This window comes from Euleptes europaea, chromosome 3 (genome assembly GCF_029931775.1).
Source record: "Euleptes europaea isolate rEulEur1 chromosome 3, rEulEur1.hap1, whole genome shotgun sequence".
In the NCBI taxonomy this organism is placed as follows: domain Eukaryota; kingdom Metazoa; phylum Chordata; class Lepidosauria; order Squamata; family Sphaerodactylidae; genus Euleptes; species Euleptes europaea.
The window spans coordinates 76,745,554-76,765,788 of NC_079314.1; the positions used below are offsets into that span (position 1 = coordinate 76,745,554).

At 40.0% G+C, this 20,235-nt stretch overlaps 1 protein-coding gene across 3 annotated transcripts in view; it reads right to left on the reverse strand.

Annotated features, from left to right (window-relative positions):
* Positions 1-706: 706 nt before the first annotated feature.
* Positions 707-20,235, reverse strand: part of PPP1R12A (protein phosphatase 1 regulatory subunit 12A) — a 122,125-nt gene continuing 102,596 nt past the window's right edge. For 2 of the 3 annotated variants that reach the window (XM_056845730.1, XM_056845728.1), the window contains 5 exons: positions 19,494-19,620; positions 18,135-18,239; positions 16,741-16,788; positions 12,922-12,972; positions 707-1,807 (listed from right to left, as the gene is read on the reverse strand). In XM_056845730.1, coding sequence (XP_056701708.1) covers positions 1,721-1,807; positions 12,922-12,972; positions 16,741-16,788; positions 18,135-18,239; positions 19,494-19,620 — 418 coding nt within the window. In that variant the 3' untranslated portion in view covers positions 707-1,720. The remainder of the gene's footprint in view (positions 1,808-12,921; positions 12,973-16,740; positions 16,789-18,134; positions 18,240-19,493; positions 19,621-20,235) is intronic. The other variant, XM_056845729.1, reaches the window with a different exon arrangement.

Below are 20,235 nucleotides of genomic sequence, written 5' to 3' on the forward strand. Positions count from 1 at the left end.
CCATCTTCAAACTTGCTACTCATACAGACCAATTGTAACAAGATATCCAAGATCTATCCTTGTACCTTTAAAATCAATAATCCTGAGCTTGGTAGTAAGAGCAAAACCTTACATCTTCAAAAAAACTCCCTCCCACCCCCAAAAAACACCCAACCCTGAAAGGACCTGTGTCCTCCTTAACCCAAATATTCTTTCCCCTCCCCTTCCCCAAAATGAAGCAATTCCCAGCCCCAAGAAGAAAGCATTAGAACACAATGACCTTTTAAAATGAAGGGGTACAAATTCACATTTAATATAGTATACAATATAATCAATAATACAATAGCTACTACAAGCTTTACAATGTACAATTTATTTTAATGGCTGAACTTTTCAGTGGTTTTTTAGGCAATAGGTTGTAGGCCAGTAAGATGGTTCTATTTATTAGGACTGAGTGAAAATATAAAAGCTCTTTGTTTTCTATCTTCACTGGAGTACTTTTAAAAAGGCCACTGAAATGTACAAAATGGTCTGACATAATGGTGGTATCAACTTAGATGCCTCTCCACATGGCAATAGCAGTGCATATAAATGATTAACAGGTTAGGTCTTTTCAAATGACTTAGATTACTTTGGCTAGCACGACAATTTTGGACAGCACTCAAACACAGATATGTGAAATAATTATGATGGGTGAACATTACTCAAATGAAAAATGGGAAGGAAAGATAAAAATATTTTTTTAGTTTAAACTTTTTAGAGTGGCTCCGTTACAATGTACAATTTTTAAATTTTTTAAACTTGTAAAAGTTAATAGACTGCATTGAACACTATTCTGGAGCAGTCTAATTCGCTTTAACACATATTTGCAATAGGGAAATATATTCAAGCATGTCATGTGGTGGTCTGAAAAATCCAAACAATACACATTAATATATACAGCATCACTCAGTACCTGCTAAAATGAATGTGACGGTTACAGGATCTAATGTCTTGCACTACAAACCTTTTTCTTTTTTTTTCTTTTTTAAAAAAGTGACCAATAAAGGCAGAAAACAGGAGTCTTAAAATAACCAATCTACTTTCAACTGACTTTTAAAGCATCTTTTATAGGAAATAAATGCATATTGCACAACAGTGAAAGCAATTGTTCTACCAAACCTCGGTTTTGGGCTGGCTGGCTGGACAATACAGGCTTAGTTAGCTACACAAGTTGTATTTTTAAAGGGGTGTGGTCTCAGTAAATGTAAAGCTGTGAAAACACTGTACAAGAGGGGGAAATCTGGTACACAAATAATTAGAAGGGAACACACACAATTCCAAACTTAGATGTAAAAGAAAAAAATGCAGGATAGAAAAAACCAGAAACCGTGACACAACAACAAAATAAAGTAACTGTCTGTGATAGCAGAAAGCTTTTCTTTTTATGCAAGTGTTTATATGTACAACTAAGGCTTACTGGTTAAATATCTGAGGCTTATCTGGCCTTGAACACTTTCCTTATATGCATTAGCTGTAAACAAGATTTCTCAGTCATTATGTCTTCTCAGCAGCTGCTTTAACACATGAAACAATGATCTTTGTAAAAAATAAAACACCCAGGTAAGAGGGCATTTGGCAGGATATCTGAAAACGACAGTCTCCAAGAAATCTTCCCAGGCTTCCAGTGACTGCCATGCTGTGGTCCACTGGAGTTACTAATTATGTGCAATCCCATGATTTGCAGCTGGAATAAATGGTTCTATTTGGAAAGCTTGCTTATAACTCTGATCAAGGCCCCATTTTCGTCTTTTAGCCTCTGGTTATCTGCCTTCAGGTCTGGTAGCATCTATCAGAAAACAAGAAAGTAAAAAGGTATATGATGTTACGACTAAGAACAAAATACCAATCCTTTTTAACAGATAAGTACCCCGCCCTTTTTTTCCTGCAAGCAGCACATGTAAAGATGTAAAATGTCTGAGAATTTTGAAGGCACAGGGAAAACAAATTTCAAGTATATTCAGTACTCGAGAAGTGTTGCAAACTGCTGCATTCTATGCTACCATAACACACGTATCTTTTATCAACCCCTCCATCTATAGCTATAATTATTATTTCAATCTTACCCTGCCTGCGTGGTGTAGTGATTAAAAACGGCTCACTCCTTTGATTCCCTGCTCCTCCACATGAGCAGAGGACTCTAATCTGGAGAACCAAGTTTGATTCCCCACTCTTCCACATGAAGCCTGCTGGGTGATCTTGGGCTAGTCACAGTTCTCGCAGAACTCTCTCAGCCCCACCTACCTCACAAGGTGCCTGTTGGGAGAGGAAGGGAAGGTGATTGTAAGCTGCTTTGAGACTCTTTATGGTAGAAAAAAGTGGGGTATAAAAACCATTTCTTCTTTCTCCACAATAGGGACCCAAAGCAGTTTACTTCATTCTCCTCTCTCCTAACACCATATGAGCTGTTAGACTGAGAGTGTGTGGCTGGCCCAAGGTCACCCAGTGAGCTTCCGTGGCAGAGTGGGGATTTGAACCTGGGTCTCCCAGATACTGTTCTGAACTCTAACCACTATACCACACTGACTTTCATGGGCTGACTGCTGGTGAGCAGTAGCAAGCAGCCAGTCCTGACTGAGTCAGGCAAATTGAGTTGGCAAGCAAATTGTTCAGTGGTTGCTGCTAGACCTGGCCCCGACAGGTCCTCCCTCAAAGGCCAAAACAGCCCTGGGAAGGGTCTTGCCCCCTCCTCCTGCCTTTTACTCACAGAAACCAAGGCTTAAAGCATGGCAATACTATGTGGTAACCATGCAAAATGTCAGTTTTTTTCTGCAAACCTGAGGCATTTTTCAAGACTATAGAAAGATCTGTTCATGACTCCAGTCTCTGCATTAAAGTATCCACAAATTTCACCATGTTCAGAATTTGATATATTGATAACTCTTTTGTATACTGTAGGCATATCTCACATATTTTCAAAAATGCTTATTGTTTAAATATGAATATTTTGGCAACATTTAATATGCTAGGGTTTTGATAATATATTAAAGAGTCCAGTGTTTTCAGTATTATAAATTTTAGTTTGATATCCAAATATGCTGGTAGTCCTACATAATGGTTTTGGGTCCCTTTGTTGTAGGTCTTGCCATCTATTTGGACTGCATGAACGTGCTTCTGTCCAAATAATACACTTCCTTTTGTTTACTACAGAATTTGTTTTCTACCTCTGATACGGCAAAAGTTAAGATGTATGTGCTAAGGTAATTTAGGATGCAGCATTGGTTCTTGTAGGTTATCCGGGCTGTGTGACCGTGGTCTTGGTATTTTCTTTCCTGACGTTTCGCTTTCCTGACCTTCAGTGTTACTCCTCTGAAGATGGCTGCCACAGCTGCTGGCGAAACGTCAGGAAAGAAAATACCAAGACCACGGTCACACAGCCCGGATAACCTACAAGAACCAATGAACTCTGACCGTGAAAGCCTTCGACAATATTTAGGATGCAGCAGTTTGCAACTCTGAAGTATAGGGTAAATTTATCATTTTTCTTATGGAAAGCTAAGATATTTATATTTTTAAATTCCATAGTAAATGCTAAGTTATAAATGATGTGTTTTATGTTTTTAAATCAGTAAAACATATCAAAGTTAGGTTTGATATGAAAATAAGAATTGCATATATTTAAACCCAGTTCCACCCCCACCCCTCAAATACAAGGAAAACATTCCTTCCTCGTGGCTTCAAAATTGCTGATTATTTTACAACTCTAGATGGGCACTCAAGTTCCAAAATCCAGTATCTTGAATAGGCACAGTAAACTTAGTATGTGTGCAGAGCCATTACGGAAAAGTAAATTACATAATATATCCTCTTGCATGATGCTCTGTACCATCCTGAGAAAAATAAGTATGCTTAATTCCCACTGAAACAAATGGGACCTGAATTCTTAGTCATCAATTGCAAATTAATCCATTAAGCCTATCAATGCCTTTATTGAACTTCTTATTATATAGTAGTTGATGCTGTTGCTGTTCAAAGGCATTTAATAATTCTCACATTTCCTCCAAGAAATTTACAAGATTCCCTAGTACATATCTACTGAAACAGGTAATCCTTTGATTGTCAAGGTTTTTTCTAGTCACTCACTGCATTTTCCCACTCTTTTCACCACAAACTCTGTAGCTTATCTACTTCTTTCCAGTTTTCCTTTTTGAATGCAGAAAATCTTATGTAGAGGTCTGAATACAGAAAGAATCTCTTTTCAACTCATCATGTTACTGGGAATAAAATGTGGTAAGAGTATTTAACACCATGCCTATCTTGTATTAAGCTTGAAGGCCTGGGACAACCCCAACATGCAGTCACTAATGAGGTAGGTATTGTTCTAACAGAGCAAAATATGAAGTACCAAATATTTTTCAACATCTCCATTTGTATTCCCCTGTATAATAATAGCAGCTGCCTTTTGAAAGACACAAGGTGTGATGACCTGTATCATTTCAGATACAGGAATTGTCAGCCAAGCACTATCAGCTCTTTTTGAAAAGCATAGATATGTAACCATTCATAAGCCACAGAACCAAGGTTCTGAACAGGGAGCCAAAATGCAATGGGTCTAATATATGTGCATTCCAATGTGCACCACTTGTCCAAATAACTTCCCTAAACCAAAAAGTACAAAGGTTGAAAAATAAATGCAGCGATCTGGCCAAACATAATGGTATAACTCCAACTGAAAGCTCATGGCTTAATCAGGCAATGTTTGGCCACACACACCAAGCCGCTCAAAGATGGGCAGCTGCTTTTGAGTGCATGCATTGAAAGGTCTTGGTTAGGTAAACTGCTGTGTTTTCTGTCAACTGGATGTTCCCCACTGCCCCTAGAAAAAAGTAAAAGGATGCTGTGAAATGTGAAGGAAATGGAGATGTGTCTGCAGCTGGAACAAAATGCTGGGCAGGTGCTTTTCTGGGAAAAGTACATAGTACACATGGAGGATGTGGCATGTGAGAGAAGGCTACATGGTGTTTGGAAAAAATACATGTGACTAAGAGGATAAGGTACTAAAGGATGATCTGGTGACATTTTTGCCTCCCAGATGTCAGGGGAACATGGTAAAGATGGCTGAACCGCAAAAATAATTCAAAGCAAAGATGATTCATTCACATGTCTTATTCAGCCAAGTGTTGTACCACTGACAATCATTGGAAACATTTGTGAAATCTTTCATCATTCTTCCTTTAATTCCCATTACATACTCTAGTACGGATAAGCCTTCCTTTGAAATTCATTGGATATATGCAAAAGATATAAACCAGTTTGGTTTCAGTTGGAAAGGGAAATCAAATTTTCTCTTGCCAGCCTCTTATAAATATGCATGATGAGAACATGCAGAATTTAGAATAGTTTGTATTAGACTAACTAGCAACATTGCAAAGCACTAAGCATGAGTCAGGAATTTTTGAATGTAAGCCTCATTTAAAATAAATCACTGCACATTTTCTACATTTAAGGACTGGATTTGGAAATGTGTGCACTTTTTTTCACATGAAGCCAATGCAAAGTGGTAGTTTCACACCCTGTGGTAGTTCACAGTGAACATGCACAAACACAAAGCATTAGCAATTGAGTGCAGCTGCACCCCTGTAGTTATGACTTCAGGTTGTAAACAAAATGAGGAAGTTTATGTTATCATTCAGCTTTCAGAAAATAAACATCAGCAATCTGGTCCCTGTAGAAGGAAGCAAAGAGTACTCTGGTGCACTGCTTATTATTTTGGGATTGAAAGAGAAAAGGCATATTCTAGAAACTGGACAAGTTACCTAAAATCTGAAACAACCAGGACTTTTCATCTGGCATGAGTTTCTGCTTTAAATCATTCTACAACAAAGAAGCAGACAAATGACCTGCCTACAAAGGTCAACCTTCAATTTCTCAAAGTCATAACCTCTCCAGTACTGAGATTTTAAACAGAAATAACATACAACAATTTGAAAATTAACATAATTACTGCTATAGAAGTGTATTCCTCTTCTAGATATAGTTGGTTGCTGTATCAGAAATCAAATTGCTGCTTTCCTGGCTGCTTGGAGGAAGATGCAAAATACACTGGTCTGCCCAGCTGTCCCACCATTGCCTGTATGTTCATGCCATTTCTGTGGCATCTAGAACAGCTGGTGCAAATGATGTCTTTGACACTGAAAATCTCTGAAACATTCATTAAGAGTACTTTCAGATCCAGATAGGCACAGGTTAGTCTGGATTTTTACCAATGTAACAAGTATAAATATTAATTCTGCTCCACTTACATCATTGACTCAGATACAGGGGCAGCCCAATCCTGGGGGGTGGGGGTAGATCTACGACGGCCGGGAGTGGTGCAGAGGCTTCCCAGCCACCAAAAAGAAATTTAAACTATTTTTAAAAAATTAAATAGAGGAAAATTCTCCATTGAAATCAATGGAGCTATGCCACCAAAAAAGGTGGCGTAGCCATGCCGCTGCACAAGGGGGCATTCCTGGGACTGAAGGGGTTAGGAAGCTGCCTAAAGGCACCCCCAGGAACACCCCCCCCAAACCAGCACGGGCTTTCCCTTCCAGGAATTCCAGCAGGCATGGCTCCGCTAGCAGTGGGGGCCGGCGCAGCTCTGCGGCTCTCTGACACCGGCATGTTTGCCCCCAGGATGGCATAAGTACCCATTATGCCGGGTTAAAGAGGCACTTACACTGTCATGGGGTCACATCGGCTCCTAAAGAGCTTCCCCCCCTTTAGGATTGAATGCTTAATGAAAAATACTGCAACTGAAGCATCTCCCATCTAAACGACTGATGCAATTGAACAGTTTCTCAACCAGTCACCGGGGCTTGGTACCAGGCTTTCCACTGCTTTTTACTGGGCCATGATATAAAGAAAGAGAATGTTTTTGCACATCTGATGAGAGAGAAAACATTCCTTTGCAGTTTTAAGTAGAATGCAGATGCCAGAGGCTCCCACTTAATATTTCTCAGTAAATTTATATTCATCCTGCAATACTCATTTTCCAGTAAGTGAAATTAAACATATGCAATTTAGGCAAGGGTTTATAGTTTTGGAATTCTTCCACATTTTAATGTATACCTAAGAAAAGTATGAGTTCTGAACCTTGGGGGGTGCTGCTTTCAAGTTAACATTCCAGAAAGTTAAAATACACTAATTTATTCCACCCCCAAAATGATTTTCTAACCATTTGCAATTCCAATGCTATGGCTTGGTATTAGCAGCAAACTAGAATAAAAACTGTTACTGGCTAACCCTAACTAAAAACAATCTTCCTTATTAATCAAGCTGCCCCATCAAGGCCTCTGCAGTAAGGTGGGGCTGGAATACTGGATACCATGCGTGTAAGCCACACTTCTAATATCAAAGCCACAAGCCAGTCTGCAGATGCTCAAGCATTAATAGGGAAGCACAGGCCATTGCCCTGGCTGATGCTCAATGCCGGCTTGGCTCCAACGAAAGAGAGAAAAAGAAGGAAATTACGAGTCCATAGAATATAGGTGCCTACAGGCACCTGACAGCTTGGTAACCACTCTGGTCAAGGCCCTATTCTCAGCCAGCAATCGCTCATTTAAATGCCTCAAAGCCTGAACGTGCTTTACTTGATAGGATTTCTGCAGGAATCAAAGAAACAGGAACAAACATGAAAGAAATTGCAAGTGTGCCATGTTGGAAAGGTATCACAGGTGAGGAGAACTAAAAGAGAAAAGAGAGATGTAAAGAGATGATGCTTTTCTTAGCAACCGATAAAGAAAGCAAGTAAACAACACTCTCTCAAAGTATAACTTCAGGGCAGTGGATAATTGGATGTAGTTTTCCTAATGGTTTTAATGCGACTGCACTGAGTTATTCCCACTGCTAACTGAAACACACATGCTCCTAATATGGCACGCGAGCAAGTAAGATAAACATTAAAAGATCACATTCACATGGAGTTGTACCACTCAGGAAGTATTATTTCTCCAGCCACATTAACATAAGTTTTCCTAAACTGAAAACAGGCCTACATTCCCCCAAAAGCTCAGGTTTGCCAGTCTTAGGATATTACCGAATAAGGCTTGATTCCTGATTGCTCAGGCAGCATCCATGGTCGGGAAAGCCCTTTACTGGATTTGATGGATATGCAGCTGCACTCTGGCAAGGAACAGGCCACCATTTTGCATTTCCTAACATTTTGATTAGATTACTCTATTGCACTCAGTATGTGGCTGCCTTTGAAAACCATTCTAAAACATCATCAGTTTCAGAACCAGTTGTTTGGTGGATAAACACACAGAACATATTATGTTATCAAAAGTTCTTATTTTATTATATTTTTTAAAAAAATTCAAGCCATCTTGATAACCCTAATTGGCTCAGAGCCAGCATGGTGTAGTAGTTAAGAGTATCAGACTAAGATCTGGGAGATCCAGATTCAAATCCCCATACTGCCTTGGATTTGTAGGGTCACACTTGGGCATCTCTCTCTCAGCTTCACCTACTTCACACTGTTGTAGCAAGGATTAAAACGCAGAAGAAAGCACTACATGAATTAAAGATGGAGTACTAATTTTTTAAAGAAAAATGTCAGTGCCATCATGCTGCTGTTTTAATTGAATCTCAATTAGAATGGAGAACTATAAACACATTTTAGTCTTGTTCTGTCCTTCATTCTACTGGAAGCTTCTTTATAAGATACTTCTCACCCTACATCAAACACTTCGTTCAGCAGACATGTTCATTCTCTTGAAGCCTCCACTGTGGGATTCCTGCAAAGAATGGCGGTTGGGCTTATCTGCCAGCCAGCTATTTGGCTTTGTTTTGGAAAATCATCAGCTGCTGAGCCATTTGGGAGTCAATGTTGTTGTGGGGATAACATGGGTGCACTCAGTTGTAACTGGCATGTACTGAGTGATCCTATGTGTGCAGCCTTCACACTAAGTGAGGGAATGTGCCTCATCCCTCTGAGGTGCTGCATGAGACTAGATGCTAGGTATGCATACAGCTCACAGCAGAGCTGCAGGAAGGGTTATGTGTGAACCGCTCAGTAAACAGTTACAGGGAAGTACAACCATGTTTTCATTGTGATCTCTGTGCAGTCCCACATGGGAGAGCATGGTAACTTATCAGACCAGATAGTGGGCATGAAGAGCTAGATTTAACAGGCTGTGAGGCACTGCTTTTCTCACATCTGATTTTTTTCCCTTGAGTTGTCATCAATGGCTTAGTGTCTGATAAACACAGAGGGAGAGAACCTTACAGCTACTTTGCAAATATTTTCCAGGTCAACTTCTCGGGAAAGTATAATAATGTGTTGGTTCAAACAAAAAGATGAAATACTTTGGGGAGAAAACAAAGAATACCTTCTTGTGCGACTTCAGAAATGGCAGGCTTGATCTCAACACTTTAACTAACTTAGTGCATGGAAGAGAGTGCTGGCAAAAAGTCTGCCTTAGCACTTTGCTAAAGACTTATGGGGTTTTATCACATGCTTTGATAAAACCAGATAAAGGTTCCACTGAAGTACCTGTTGAATTATTGCAGGGTGTATTTTAGTCTCTTCAGGCATGATTTAGATTCCTTTTGGGTGAAAACAGTTATCCTTATATGGTCAACACAAGATGCAACAGCCGCCAAGTGTATCAGGCAGCGAGATACAGGATCCTTGACGGTATGGTGAAAAATCAGGTCTGGAGACAAAATATCACGTCAGAAAGGGGTTGATAAAAATGTGATGAGGTACTTGTCTCAGTCAATATGGAGCTATGAAAACGTCCTTTTCCATTTCATTCTAATTAATACTCATAAGTATTAAGACGGGGGTATAAAACACTGCTCTTAAGGAATCTGAAAGGCATTCCCTATGGGATTTCGATAGTGCTAAGCAAAGCACAGTGATTTAGTGTTGAGCAAGTGTCACACTGATTTAAATGTGATAACACCCAAATTTCAGGGAAAAGGTATTTGTCTTGAATGACCCACTCACGATTCCCACATTCTGCATACCTGCTATGTGGATCGCCTGTACTGTGGTGATGTTATCCCAAATGTCTGTGGCTGCCAATGAAAGGTTCTGAGAGATGAAGTCCCTCCAGTATAAGTAGTACATTGTAGTAGCGCTATTAGCATCCCCTGCATTGCTTTCCCTTAACTAACATTTTGGAGTGAAACGAGAAAATATTTTATTGCTTGTGGCTCTAGCGCACTGATGCACAAGGCTCTCAAAGTGACCAAGTAGGTCCTACAAGCCCTGGAGTGAAGCATATATTATTGTGAGTTCTAGACTTAAAGCCAAAGGGGAGTCCTGCTAACAGACTGGCTTTCACCATCCACCATGGAATGCAATTTTTGCCAAGTGTGCTAACCTAGTGTTGACAACTTGGTTGAGGAGAGAAGTGGGGCACAAAAACCTTGTTTCTAAGTTCACTGATCAGGTTTGGGGGGCTAATATGCAGCTTGGAACCTCTTTTTTAGATTGTAACAAGAGAAAGAATAGCTAGATCTGTACTTTGACAGACAATTTGGGGCAGTGTACTTAAATTGTATAGTAGAGATTATACAGTACAGAAAGATATAATTGTAATTTGACACCCGACATAACTCCTAAAGTGTACCAAGTTCTTCCTGATCTTTTCTAGAGCCTAAACTGAACAGTTCAGAACTTTCAAATGGCAGGTTCTCTACCCTAACCATTGTTTCATTGGGAAAGGCAACATGCCTTGAAGTATTAATCTCCTGTTTGGATAATGTCATAGTCTCAATCTATAATACCATAGCTATCTTATTTTTATCCAGATCAGGTCAATGTAAGAAGACCTCCCAGGGTTAATACCAACCTACAATTTGCAATTTTAAAGGCAATAAAGGTGTAAGGAGGAATAGATTTTCCTAACAATAAAATTCTATTTTTTTCTCTACCTATTAACTAACGTTGTGTGATTTGTGCCCCTGTTTCTCCCCTTGCAGAGCCTCTTCCAACATGGAGCTGGGAAAGGGCTGGGTAAAAAGCAGCACTTATCCTGCCTAGCTGATATAAGATTTCAGTCTTTCACATGGCAGCCTGAACCAATCCAGGTTTTAACCAGAGGTCTTATCTCATATGCACAAGTCCTTAAATGATAGGAAAGGCAATAATCAGCCCCATGGTTTCTGAACTGCAGAACTATGAACACACAATCTGATGTTTTGGAAGCAGAACAGATCACCTCTATGAGAAAGCATCTATTTACTGTACAGCCTTACATTTTCGCTGTGTGATGTCAGTCATAGTGTCACAGTGATGAAGACAAAGTTAATAGAAGAAATTCAGTGGTGAAATTGATTAAAAGAAAGGGATATAAGGGGGTATGGAGGATGAACAATAGCTGGTTCTCGATGGGCTGAGCAAGTGAATATGGCTAGAGATAAAAAGAAGAGCAGCAATAGGTAGAAAACATCTGAAGGTGAGCTTTCATTTTAAAAATATGTTTCAGAGCTATATCTTAGGACTTAAGAAAGGAAGTCAAGGGAACTAAAACTTCAAAAATATTGTAACCTGCACTGAGCCTCACAAAGAGTATAAATGTATGCACAATATACGAAATGTGCTGCCATCTAATTGAACTGCAGACAGTTTGTCTGATTATTTCTTACTTGTTGCCTCTGCGTTAATGGGACTTTAAATGTTTCTGCCTGATAGAAGAATCACAAATACAGCCTGCAGCTTTTGTCTGACACTGAATTAAAGTATTCAAACATGAAAATTGATTTAAGTGTTCTTTACATCATACCCTGGTACTCTTTGTCAGTATGAGGGTCTATCCAGGGGTGATGTGTTGAGTTTTGATTGTGGTATGGGGTTAGTCTTTTGCAACCCAGATCTATTTTTGAAGAATTAATATTTTCTATAATGAAACACAACCTTCTCTTGCTACATTTAGGAAGCCATCTAAGGCAGTCCTATTCCAGAGAGCATTTTGTGAAAAGTGATTTTTGCCCCCTGCAAATATGACTGAGTTTGCTGTTCTTGTGTGTGTTAAATATGAATGTTTTCATATTGGTAAATTGTATACTTTAATCTGTTTTAATTTTGTTAACTGGATTGTTATTTATATCTTTGCAATCTGGTTGTTAAACTGTTCACTAGTTTTAGTCCCAGGAAGTAAGGCAGGATAGAAATGTTTTCAATAAATTAAACAAACTTTCAAAATAGGAATAAAGCATATCGCTTTACTAAAGGTAAAGGTAGTCCCCCTTTGCAAGCACCGGGTCATTCCTGACCCATGGGGTGATGTCACATCCCGACGTTTACTAGGCAGACTTCGTTTACGGGGTGGTTTGCCAGTGCCTTCCCCAGTCATCTTCCCTTTACCCCCAGCAAGCTGGATACTCATTTTACCAACCTTGGAAGGATGGAAGGCTGAGTCAACCTTGACCCGGCTACCTGAAACCAACTTCCGTTGGGATCGAACTCAGGTCGTGAGCATAGTTTGGACTGCAGTACTGCAGCTTACCACTCTGCGCCACGGGGCTCTTATCGCTTTACTACCATACTTTCAAACTAAAAATGTTGTATATTTCTCCAAATCATCAGCTTTCCTAGTGTAATGACTCTTTCATTCACGATATACAATACAAATAACAAGCACCATATTGACTTGGTAGAAACATATTAGTCAAGAGCACCTGGCTGAACTCTGAGTGCAAGGCAAAATCTTTCTCACAGGATCATCTTCTAGCAGACTGTGCTCATGTAAATTAACTTGTAGAGTCCAATATAGGACCATCTTTTACAAAAGCAGTACTATTTTGGTCCTCTTAACCTTCAAGTACACGACTATTTTTAAAATCCTTCAAAATTCAGAAGTGATATTCAGTAATTTGATGCAGTCTTAAAATACATGGACCTGGGAATTTACACTGCAGCATATAATCAATGCCACTTCCCTAAATTTATCAAAATTAATTCACACTTACTTTGAGTTCCTCTTCCATTTCAGATATTCGCCTTTCTAGAGCTCTTCGTTCCTACAGCAAAGTATTTGCATTAATTTTTTGCACAGATACCCCAGCATCCGGGGGTACACACTTTAAACATAGTGAATGAAGTGCAATTTCAAATTTTCAAGGTTGAACAACCATAAGCACAGTGGAGACAAGAGAGTTGCGAGGCCAGTGATGTGTAAAAAGAATTCTCCCCATTTGGAATGAAGACAATAGACCAAAACTTAAAAGTAAAATTCTACCAACTCAATCCATTCTTTATATAAAGCTGAACAGGCAATAGATTTTATAAAATAATTTGGCTATTTCTCCTTCAGCTAGATCTGTGACTGTTGAACATACAAGAAATGCACATGAAGCACTGACTGCCTTAGGAAAAAGGAAACACAAAGCATAAGCTTCCATAAACAGGCAAATGTTAGTCTGCACTCAGTACTGCACCCAGAAAGTAATAATACTATATGTATTCTAGTGCATATTCTTTTATCAGCCACACTGGACAACAAGATTATAGCTTATGTCAAGACAAATGCAGTGGATCTCATTAATAAAGCAGCTTTAGTAGCTATTATTTGACATTCAAATATTTTCAAAGAGTGAAAGACAAAAGCAGATTAATCCAAAGTGTACATTAACATCTGCATTCAATGGTGTTATGCAATACAGCAAGCAGCATCAACTGAGGTGTGTAAAACTCTGGTTAGATCATACCGCCCCGTAGATACTGACTCTTGTCGGTCACCTTTCAGATACAAACCATTTGAATTTAGTTTAATCATAGTTAAGTGACTTCATAGGCATATTTTCCCCAGTCACATGGTTCAGTTGCAACAAACAAACCATGGTATGCCTTACTCACAGTTTGTGTCCCAAGCATACAAGAAAAATGTGCTTTGTGATGACATTAAATGTTTTATATTCCTTGCCTGCTTCCCACCAGAATCCCCAGATACTTTACAAAAGGGTGGAGTGTTATCTCAAACCATGGTTTGATGATTCAAATGCAAAGGCAAGCCACAGGTTTTCCAGGTTAAGTACACCACTTAGTTTCAAACTACTATTTGAGATTCTTGCTTGGCATCTATCTTCAGGTTTGATGTTTTGGAAAGAACGGCAATTGGTATGCATAAACTGTGGTTTGTCATTACAGCTGAACCATGCCAGTTTTGGCAACTGACTTGAAGAGTTTAGTTCAGTCATAATTTCTGTGGTCACTCTCAAATTTATCCCCTCCTCCCTGCACCCCAGTAAAAATCAGATTTCTGAAAAATATGTCCACGTGTGGCAGTACTCAGTTAAGGAACAGTGAGTTAACTGACATAAAGAGACTAAGATCTTCACCAAAACAAGTTGCACACCAAATTTGGGACATTTATTATTGCCATTATATTAACACATGTAACACACCCTTGTGCTAGACATATTACAGAATTAACTGAATTAAAGTGGATGGCCATGTGGGACAGGGCTTTTTCTATGGGGGCACCTGAACTATGGAACACCACTCTCCACATGTATCCAGCTGGTATTAAATGTGCTGAGTTTCAAGTACCAGCTAAAGATGTATTAATTTACTAGGCTCTGTGGTGACTGTGGTTTTTTTAATGCTGCTATTTTCTGCACCTACTAAGAAATTTATTGCTATTGCTGCTATTTTAGCATAGATTATGTTGATAATACTACTGCAGTTTTAACATGATATTATTTTATGCTGGTATTTTTCTTTATGTAGCCTTGAGCACCTTTAGTGGAAAGAGATAGAAATACCGTATTTTTCGCTCCATTAGACGCACCTGACCATAAGACGCCCCCCCCAGCTGGCCGTCGGGGCGGGGAAAGCCGGCTTGCGATGGAACAACGCGAGCTGGCTCTGTGCGCCCTGCCCGCCTCCCAGCTGGGAGGCAGGCGTGGTGCACAGAACCAGCTCGTGCCGTTCCAGCACGCCCAGCCGGCTCTGTGTGCCTCCCCCGCCTCCCAGCTGGCCGTCGGGGCGCACAGAGCTGGCTCACGTCGTTCCAGTGCGCCCAGCTGGCTCTGTGCGCCCCCTGCCTCCCAGCTGGGAGACGGGCGGGGCGCCCAGAGTCGGCTGGGCGCGCTGGAACGACGCGAGCCGGCTCTGTGCACCCCGATGGCCAGCTGGGAGGCGGGCGGGGCTCTCAGAGCCAGCTGGGCGCGCTGGAACGGCGCGAGCCGGCTTTCCCCGCCCGCCTCCCAGCGCGCCCAGCCGGCTCTGTGCGCACATTCACTCCATAAGACGCACAGACATTTCCCCTCACTTTTGAGGAGGAAAAAAGTGCGTCTTATGGAGCGAAAAATTCGGTAACTAAATAAATTTTAAAAATCATGATGTTAACAGGGCAAACTGCATAAAACAGGCTGTACACTGGCTTTGGAAAAACAGCACTGCCAGCCAGATGTACTATCTTTAAGAGGTGTGTCTTTAACATCCCAGGGAAAACTCATGCAGGCTATATTCCCTTATTCAGTTACCGTGATTATGAAAACCGTGGGCATCAGATAATGCTAAGGTCACTTACATGTGAGGGTGTTTTGGTTACAAGCCCAGTGACAGCCCTATGTGCCCCTGGAGGCAACTAGAATATGTTCAGTTTATGAGCTAGTCCTTAGTCATTCCCACCTATAGTAAATGCTACTGGGTTTGACTCATATAAACAGATGCTTTTACAACATTGTACAGTATAAACATGTGTAACAATTCCTGCAAATATCAAGGGTGTGCTCAAGTTCTCTAACTAAGCAATACTCTAAGGATAAACTGTGTTTTTCAGTGGAAAACAATGTATTCTTCTCTAAATACAATCTAAACTATTAATCTTTAGAATGTAAGGCTGTTTAGAATTCTGAAACACGAGGAGGACATTACGCCTAGCTCATAATAAGCAAATCTTAGTAATAGAGACCACCATAATCTAGACCGGACTATTGCAATGTGCTCTACTTGGGGCTACCCCTTGAAGAGTGTCTGGAGGCTGTAGCTAGTACAGAACACTTATTTTATTTATTTATTTATTTATTTGACTTATAACCCGCCCTCCTCAGCAAGCTGGCTCAGGGCGGGTAGCATCATTTTAAAAGACAACAACCAATATATATATCCATGATAAAACCAACAATAAAATTCTAAAACCTAACGTGATGTTGCACCACTGTGGCTAGACTGCTGGTCGAGGCCAGCTATTGGATGTATTTGAGCCTTTTATTTTAGCAAATTACACTGTCTACTGATCTGCTCCCAAGCCCAATTCAAGTTCTTGGTTTTGACCTTTAAAGCTTTGGGACTGAGATGTCTAAAGGCCTGCCTTCTTCCCTATGTTCCTGCTGGTAATTAAGACCACAGGGAGAGGCCCTGCTGACTGTTCCATCAATCAAAGAAGCTCATTTGCTGGGTACACGACAGAGAGCCTTTTCAGTGGCAGCCCCATGATTATGGAACAACCTTCCCAGGCATGTGTGCCTGGCCCCTCACTTTCGATCTTTAGGAGGAAGTTGAAGACTGCATTTAGTTAAGTTTACTAGCAGTCCTGAGTTGTGATTTTAAATTTTGGTTTTTATGCTTTTAATGTATTTTATGTGTTTTATCTATGCTGTAAGCGGCCTTGAGCTCCATAAGGACTGCAGCTAATAAATGCTTTAAATAAAATAAAAAACATTTAACATCTTATATAAGACACCCTGTTCTGATATGATTGATGTTGGGATGCTTTTATTTTTATACTGTTTCCCGATTCAGATTGTTTTACAAGAGGGTCAAAGTCATAGAAAGGAACTTACCCTTTTTTCCATTTCTAGCAGAGACCTGTCAGCAAATCTTTCTTGTCTCTGGAACAGAAAAATTGATGACGTGCAGGGTCAAGTACAGCAAGAGGAGTCACCGTGAACACACAAAGAAGATACTAAACCCTTTGCTGTTTTGTTGAAATATTACTATTAATATGCTAATAAAAAGGTAATACTACTGTACTATTGCTACCTTTTCTTGTAACATGTAAGAGTTCCAAGCATGGACAAAGCAGTTTTCCTAATATTAATTTACAAGTATGTCTGAACCCACTGAAGGACACTTTATTAACTTCTGCAGTATGAAGAACACAAAAATATGACAGACTAAATTATTTTAATAAAAGTGTAAGATACAGAAGACTATATGGCAGATGCTCAACCATTAACAAGCTAATATTTGCTAATAACTACCACCAACCATGGCTCATTGGTAGATCATCTGCCAAAAGTGACAACTCAGCACAAGGTGACAACTCAGACAAAATGTGGGTTTCTACATAACTGGGAGGACTGCCCAGGTACATACAGAAATGTGATATTGTATGAGAGAAGTACCCATCTACACTACACCTCCTCTGATGGCATGAGGGGCACTGAAAATGCTCCAGCAAGCACAGAATAGTGAAAGCGGTTGGGAGTCAAACTCAGCCTAAGCAAGATTGCCTATTATCACTCTGCATATGCATGTGTGTAGGATTGGCCAATCATTCGATGTTTTTGCTATCATGCCAATAAATAAGGTGATGGATGGATGGATGGATAGATGGATGGATGGGCCAATCTCCAGGTGGGGCCTGGAGATGTCCCAGAATTACAACCACTCTCCAGATTACAGAGATCAGTTCCCCTGGAGAAAATGGCTGCTTTGAAAGTCATGGCAGTTATAACTTGTTGAGGTCCCTGCCCCCTCCAGGCTCCCCCCCAAATCGCCAGAAATTTCCCAACCTGAAGTGGCAACCCTACATGTGTGAAAGCCAGTGCATGCAAGAGAAGGGAAACCACCAGGCTCCTATTTGCACTGTTGCAGCTGACTTACTTTTCAGCTGTTCCAAGTTACTATTTTACAGTGTTAGATTTCTAGAACTACAATCAATCATAGATGTTGGTCTAACTCTTAATTACAAAGATCACATACTTTGCATTTTCATTTTTCTAGTTTACTACTGCTCTTGGAGGTATGTGGCTCAGAAGCTATGTGTAGGGATTCCAGTCATGCTCATGTTGTCGTTTTATATTTCTAATGGGAGTGCTGTGCTAAGTTTTTAACAAAGGATCAAAACTATTAAGAACAATTAAAGGCTGTATACACCCCATCCTGAGAAAAGGCCACTCCCATTATTGGATTTTGGAGGTCCTTATTTTATTGAGAAATTTGAAATACAAACCTGAGTCGCCTTTTCCAATTGTAGCTTAAGATCCGTAAGCTCCATGTTGGTATCGTGTAGCTGTGCTTTCAGTTTCTCATTTTCAGCTAGAATTTGTTCATAAAGCTAAGGAAAATTCAATACAGTTTTTATAATAGTGTATTCCTTTTAACCTGGATTATGAGTTATAAAATGACATCATAACTTTTTTATGGAATTAGTTTTAATTCGTTCTGGAGAAATTAATTTTTAAAAATATTTATATCCTGCCTTTTCTCACTCAAAGCGGCTTACAAGTTACAACTAAAACATTACAATTAAAATCAACAGAATAAAACTGCAAGGTACTCCCTCTCGTCAAAAGATACCTGCAATTTATATCCTATTAAAATCCCTGGCAAATAACATGGACTTGTAGCACCTCCTGAATATTTCTAACAACCTAACCCCCTCCTTCTCAGGGGCCTGTTCCACAAAGTGGGAACTGCAACGGAAAGGGTGCTGGCTCTGCTCAATGCCATGTGCACCACCTTAAGCAGGAGAACAGCCACTAGTGGACAGCATGAAGACCTTTTTTGGCACATAGGGGCCTATTGGAGGAGTCAGTCCTTTGAGAGTACAAGGCCAAGAAGTTACAGCTTGAAATATATCATTCAGGGACAAAAGTCTACTTGGTATAAAAAAATTATGCCAGTATTACCTCAAAAGAATTAGGATTAAATGTTACACTCACTGCCTTGAAGAATTTCTAGTAAAGCATTGTATAACGATGTTAACAGCATAAAGTCACTGGAAAGAGCAAAGTCTCCCAAATTTTCATATAACAAGACATTCTTTCAATGTACAGAAAGGAACAGTAGAGCAAGCAGGGCTGCCTGAAGGAACAAACAGTTCAGAAAGTTAAGGGAAAGAAGGATGACAGAAAGACATCACAGAGGGCTTGAGATAATGGAAACTGATCATTGTTGGTGGAAGGAACAGACAGGAAAGAAACGTAATGAGACACAGGGACATTTAAGACTTAAGTAAGGTGGGAGGGTGGTACAGGGCAGGCTAGTCTACCTATGAATATGGGCCAACAACTGCAGAAAGTGTGACAAAGCAGAAGCCTGCATAAGGCAATGCCACAGGGAGAAGACACATCAAAAGTAAAACGTACAATGTACCTGGCTCATGAAAGAAAGCCAGGGGGCTTATCAATAGGCCAGCTGGGGAGGAGGGGAGCTTTCCTCCAAGTTCCCTTATTCTGTTTCAAAAGTTAACTTCCAGCCCATAAAAAAGTATGTATATCAAATCCAACTACTTAAATACAGCCATCCAGAATTGCTACAAAGGCATAAAGTTATCTTTTGTTAAGCTACTATTGTTAAACTCAGATACCTTTTTAAAATCTGTTGTATCTTCTTTATCTAGTCTACTGGAATATGATTTGCGATCTTCCAAGTAACTGTATCCAGTCCGTCCTAGTACTGAATCATAACGGTCCCCTGATGATCCTGTGTCATATCTTCAAAGAAAAAGTTTCAAAAATTTTACAACCATTTATACAAATTTAGAACACATTTATCTTCCAAGTATCTCCAATTTATATTATCTTCCATTTCTCTGTTTTATTTTTCTCTTATGGGGAAATGATCAAGTCAGACTATCAGGGAAGTTTCATGTTTAAACTTGGCAGGTGAAAAGTCAAGATGAATGAGGGAAACCTTGTGTAGAATGTAGCTGTTTTGTTCTACCAACAGGTGTTTGTAACTGTTGAGATCACTTGGCTGTCACTCCTTAGATAAACAGGCATAAGCTATTTTGAGACAAAATTTCTAGTCTGTGGAGGCAGGAACATACACACAGTTTCCAATTTTCCTTCTTTAACACTTGATAGGGATTACCCCCTTTTTTCCTGGAGCTATTTCCCTCAGGGAAGTACTACCAGCTCACTTCCCTATCTCAAGATCTTCCTCAATCCTACACTACTCTCCTTCTTCCACTCCAGCTGCCAACTTCTAAATGCCACTCTCAACTGCCACTCTCCCAGGTCAACGGTATAATTCTTTTTTTAACTTCCTGTCAATCAGGGTTCTCAGATTGGTATAAAGCATTGGCAGTTAGCTGTCTGTCACAGTGG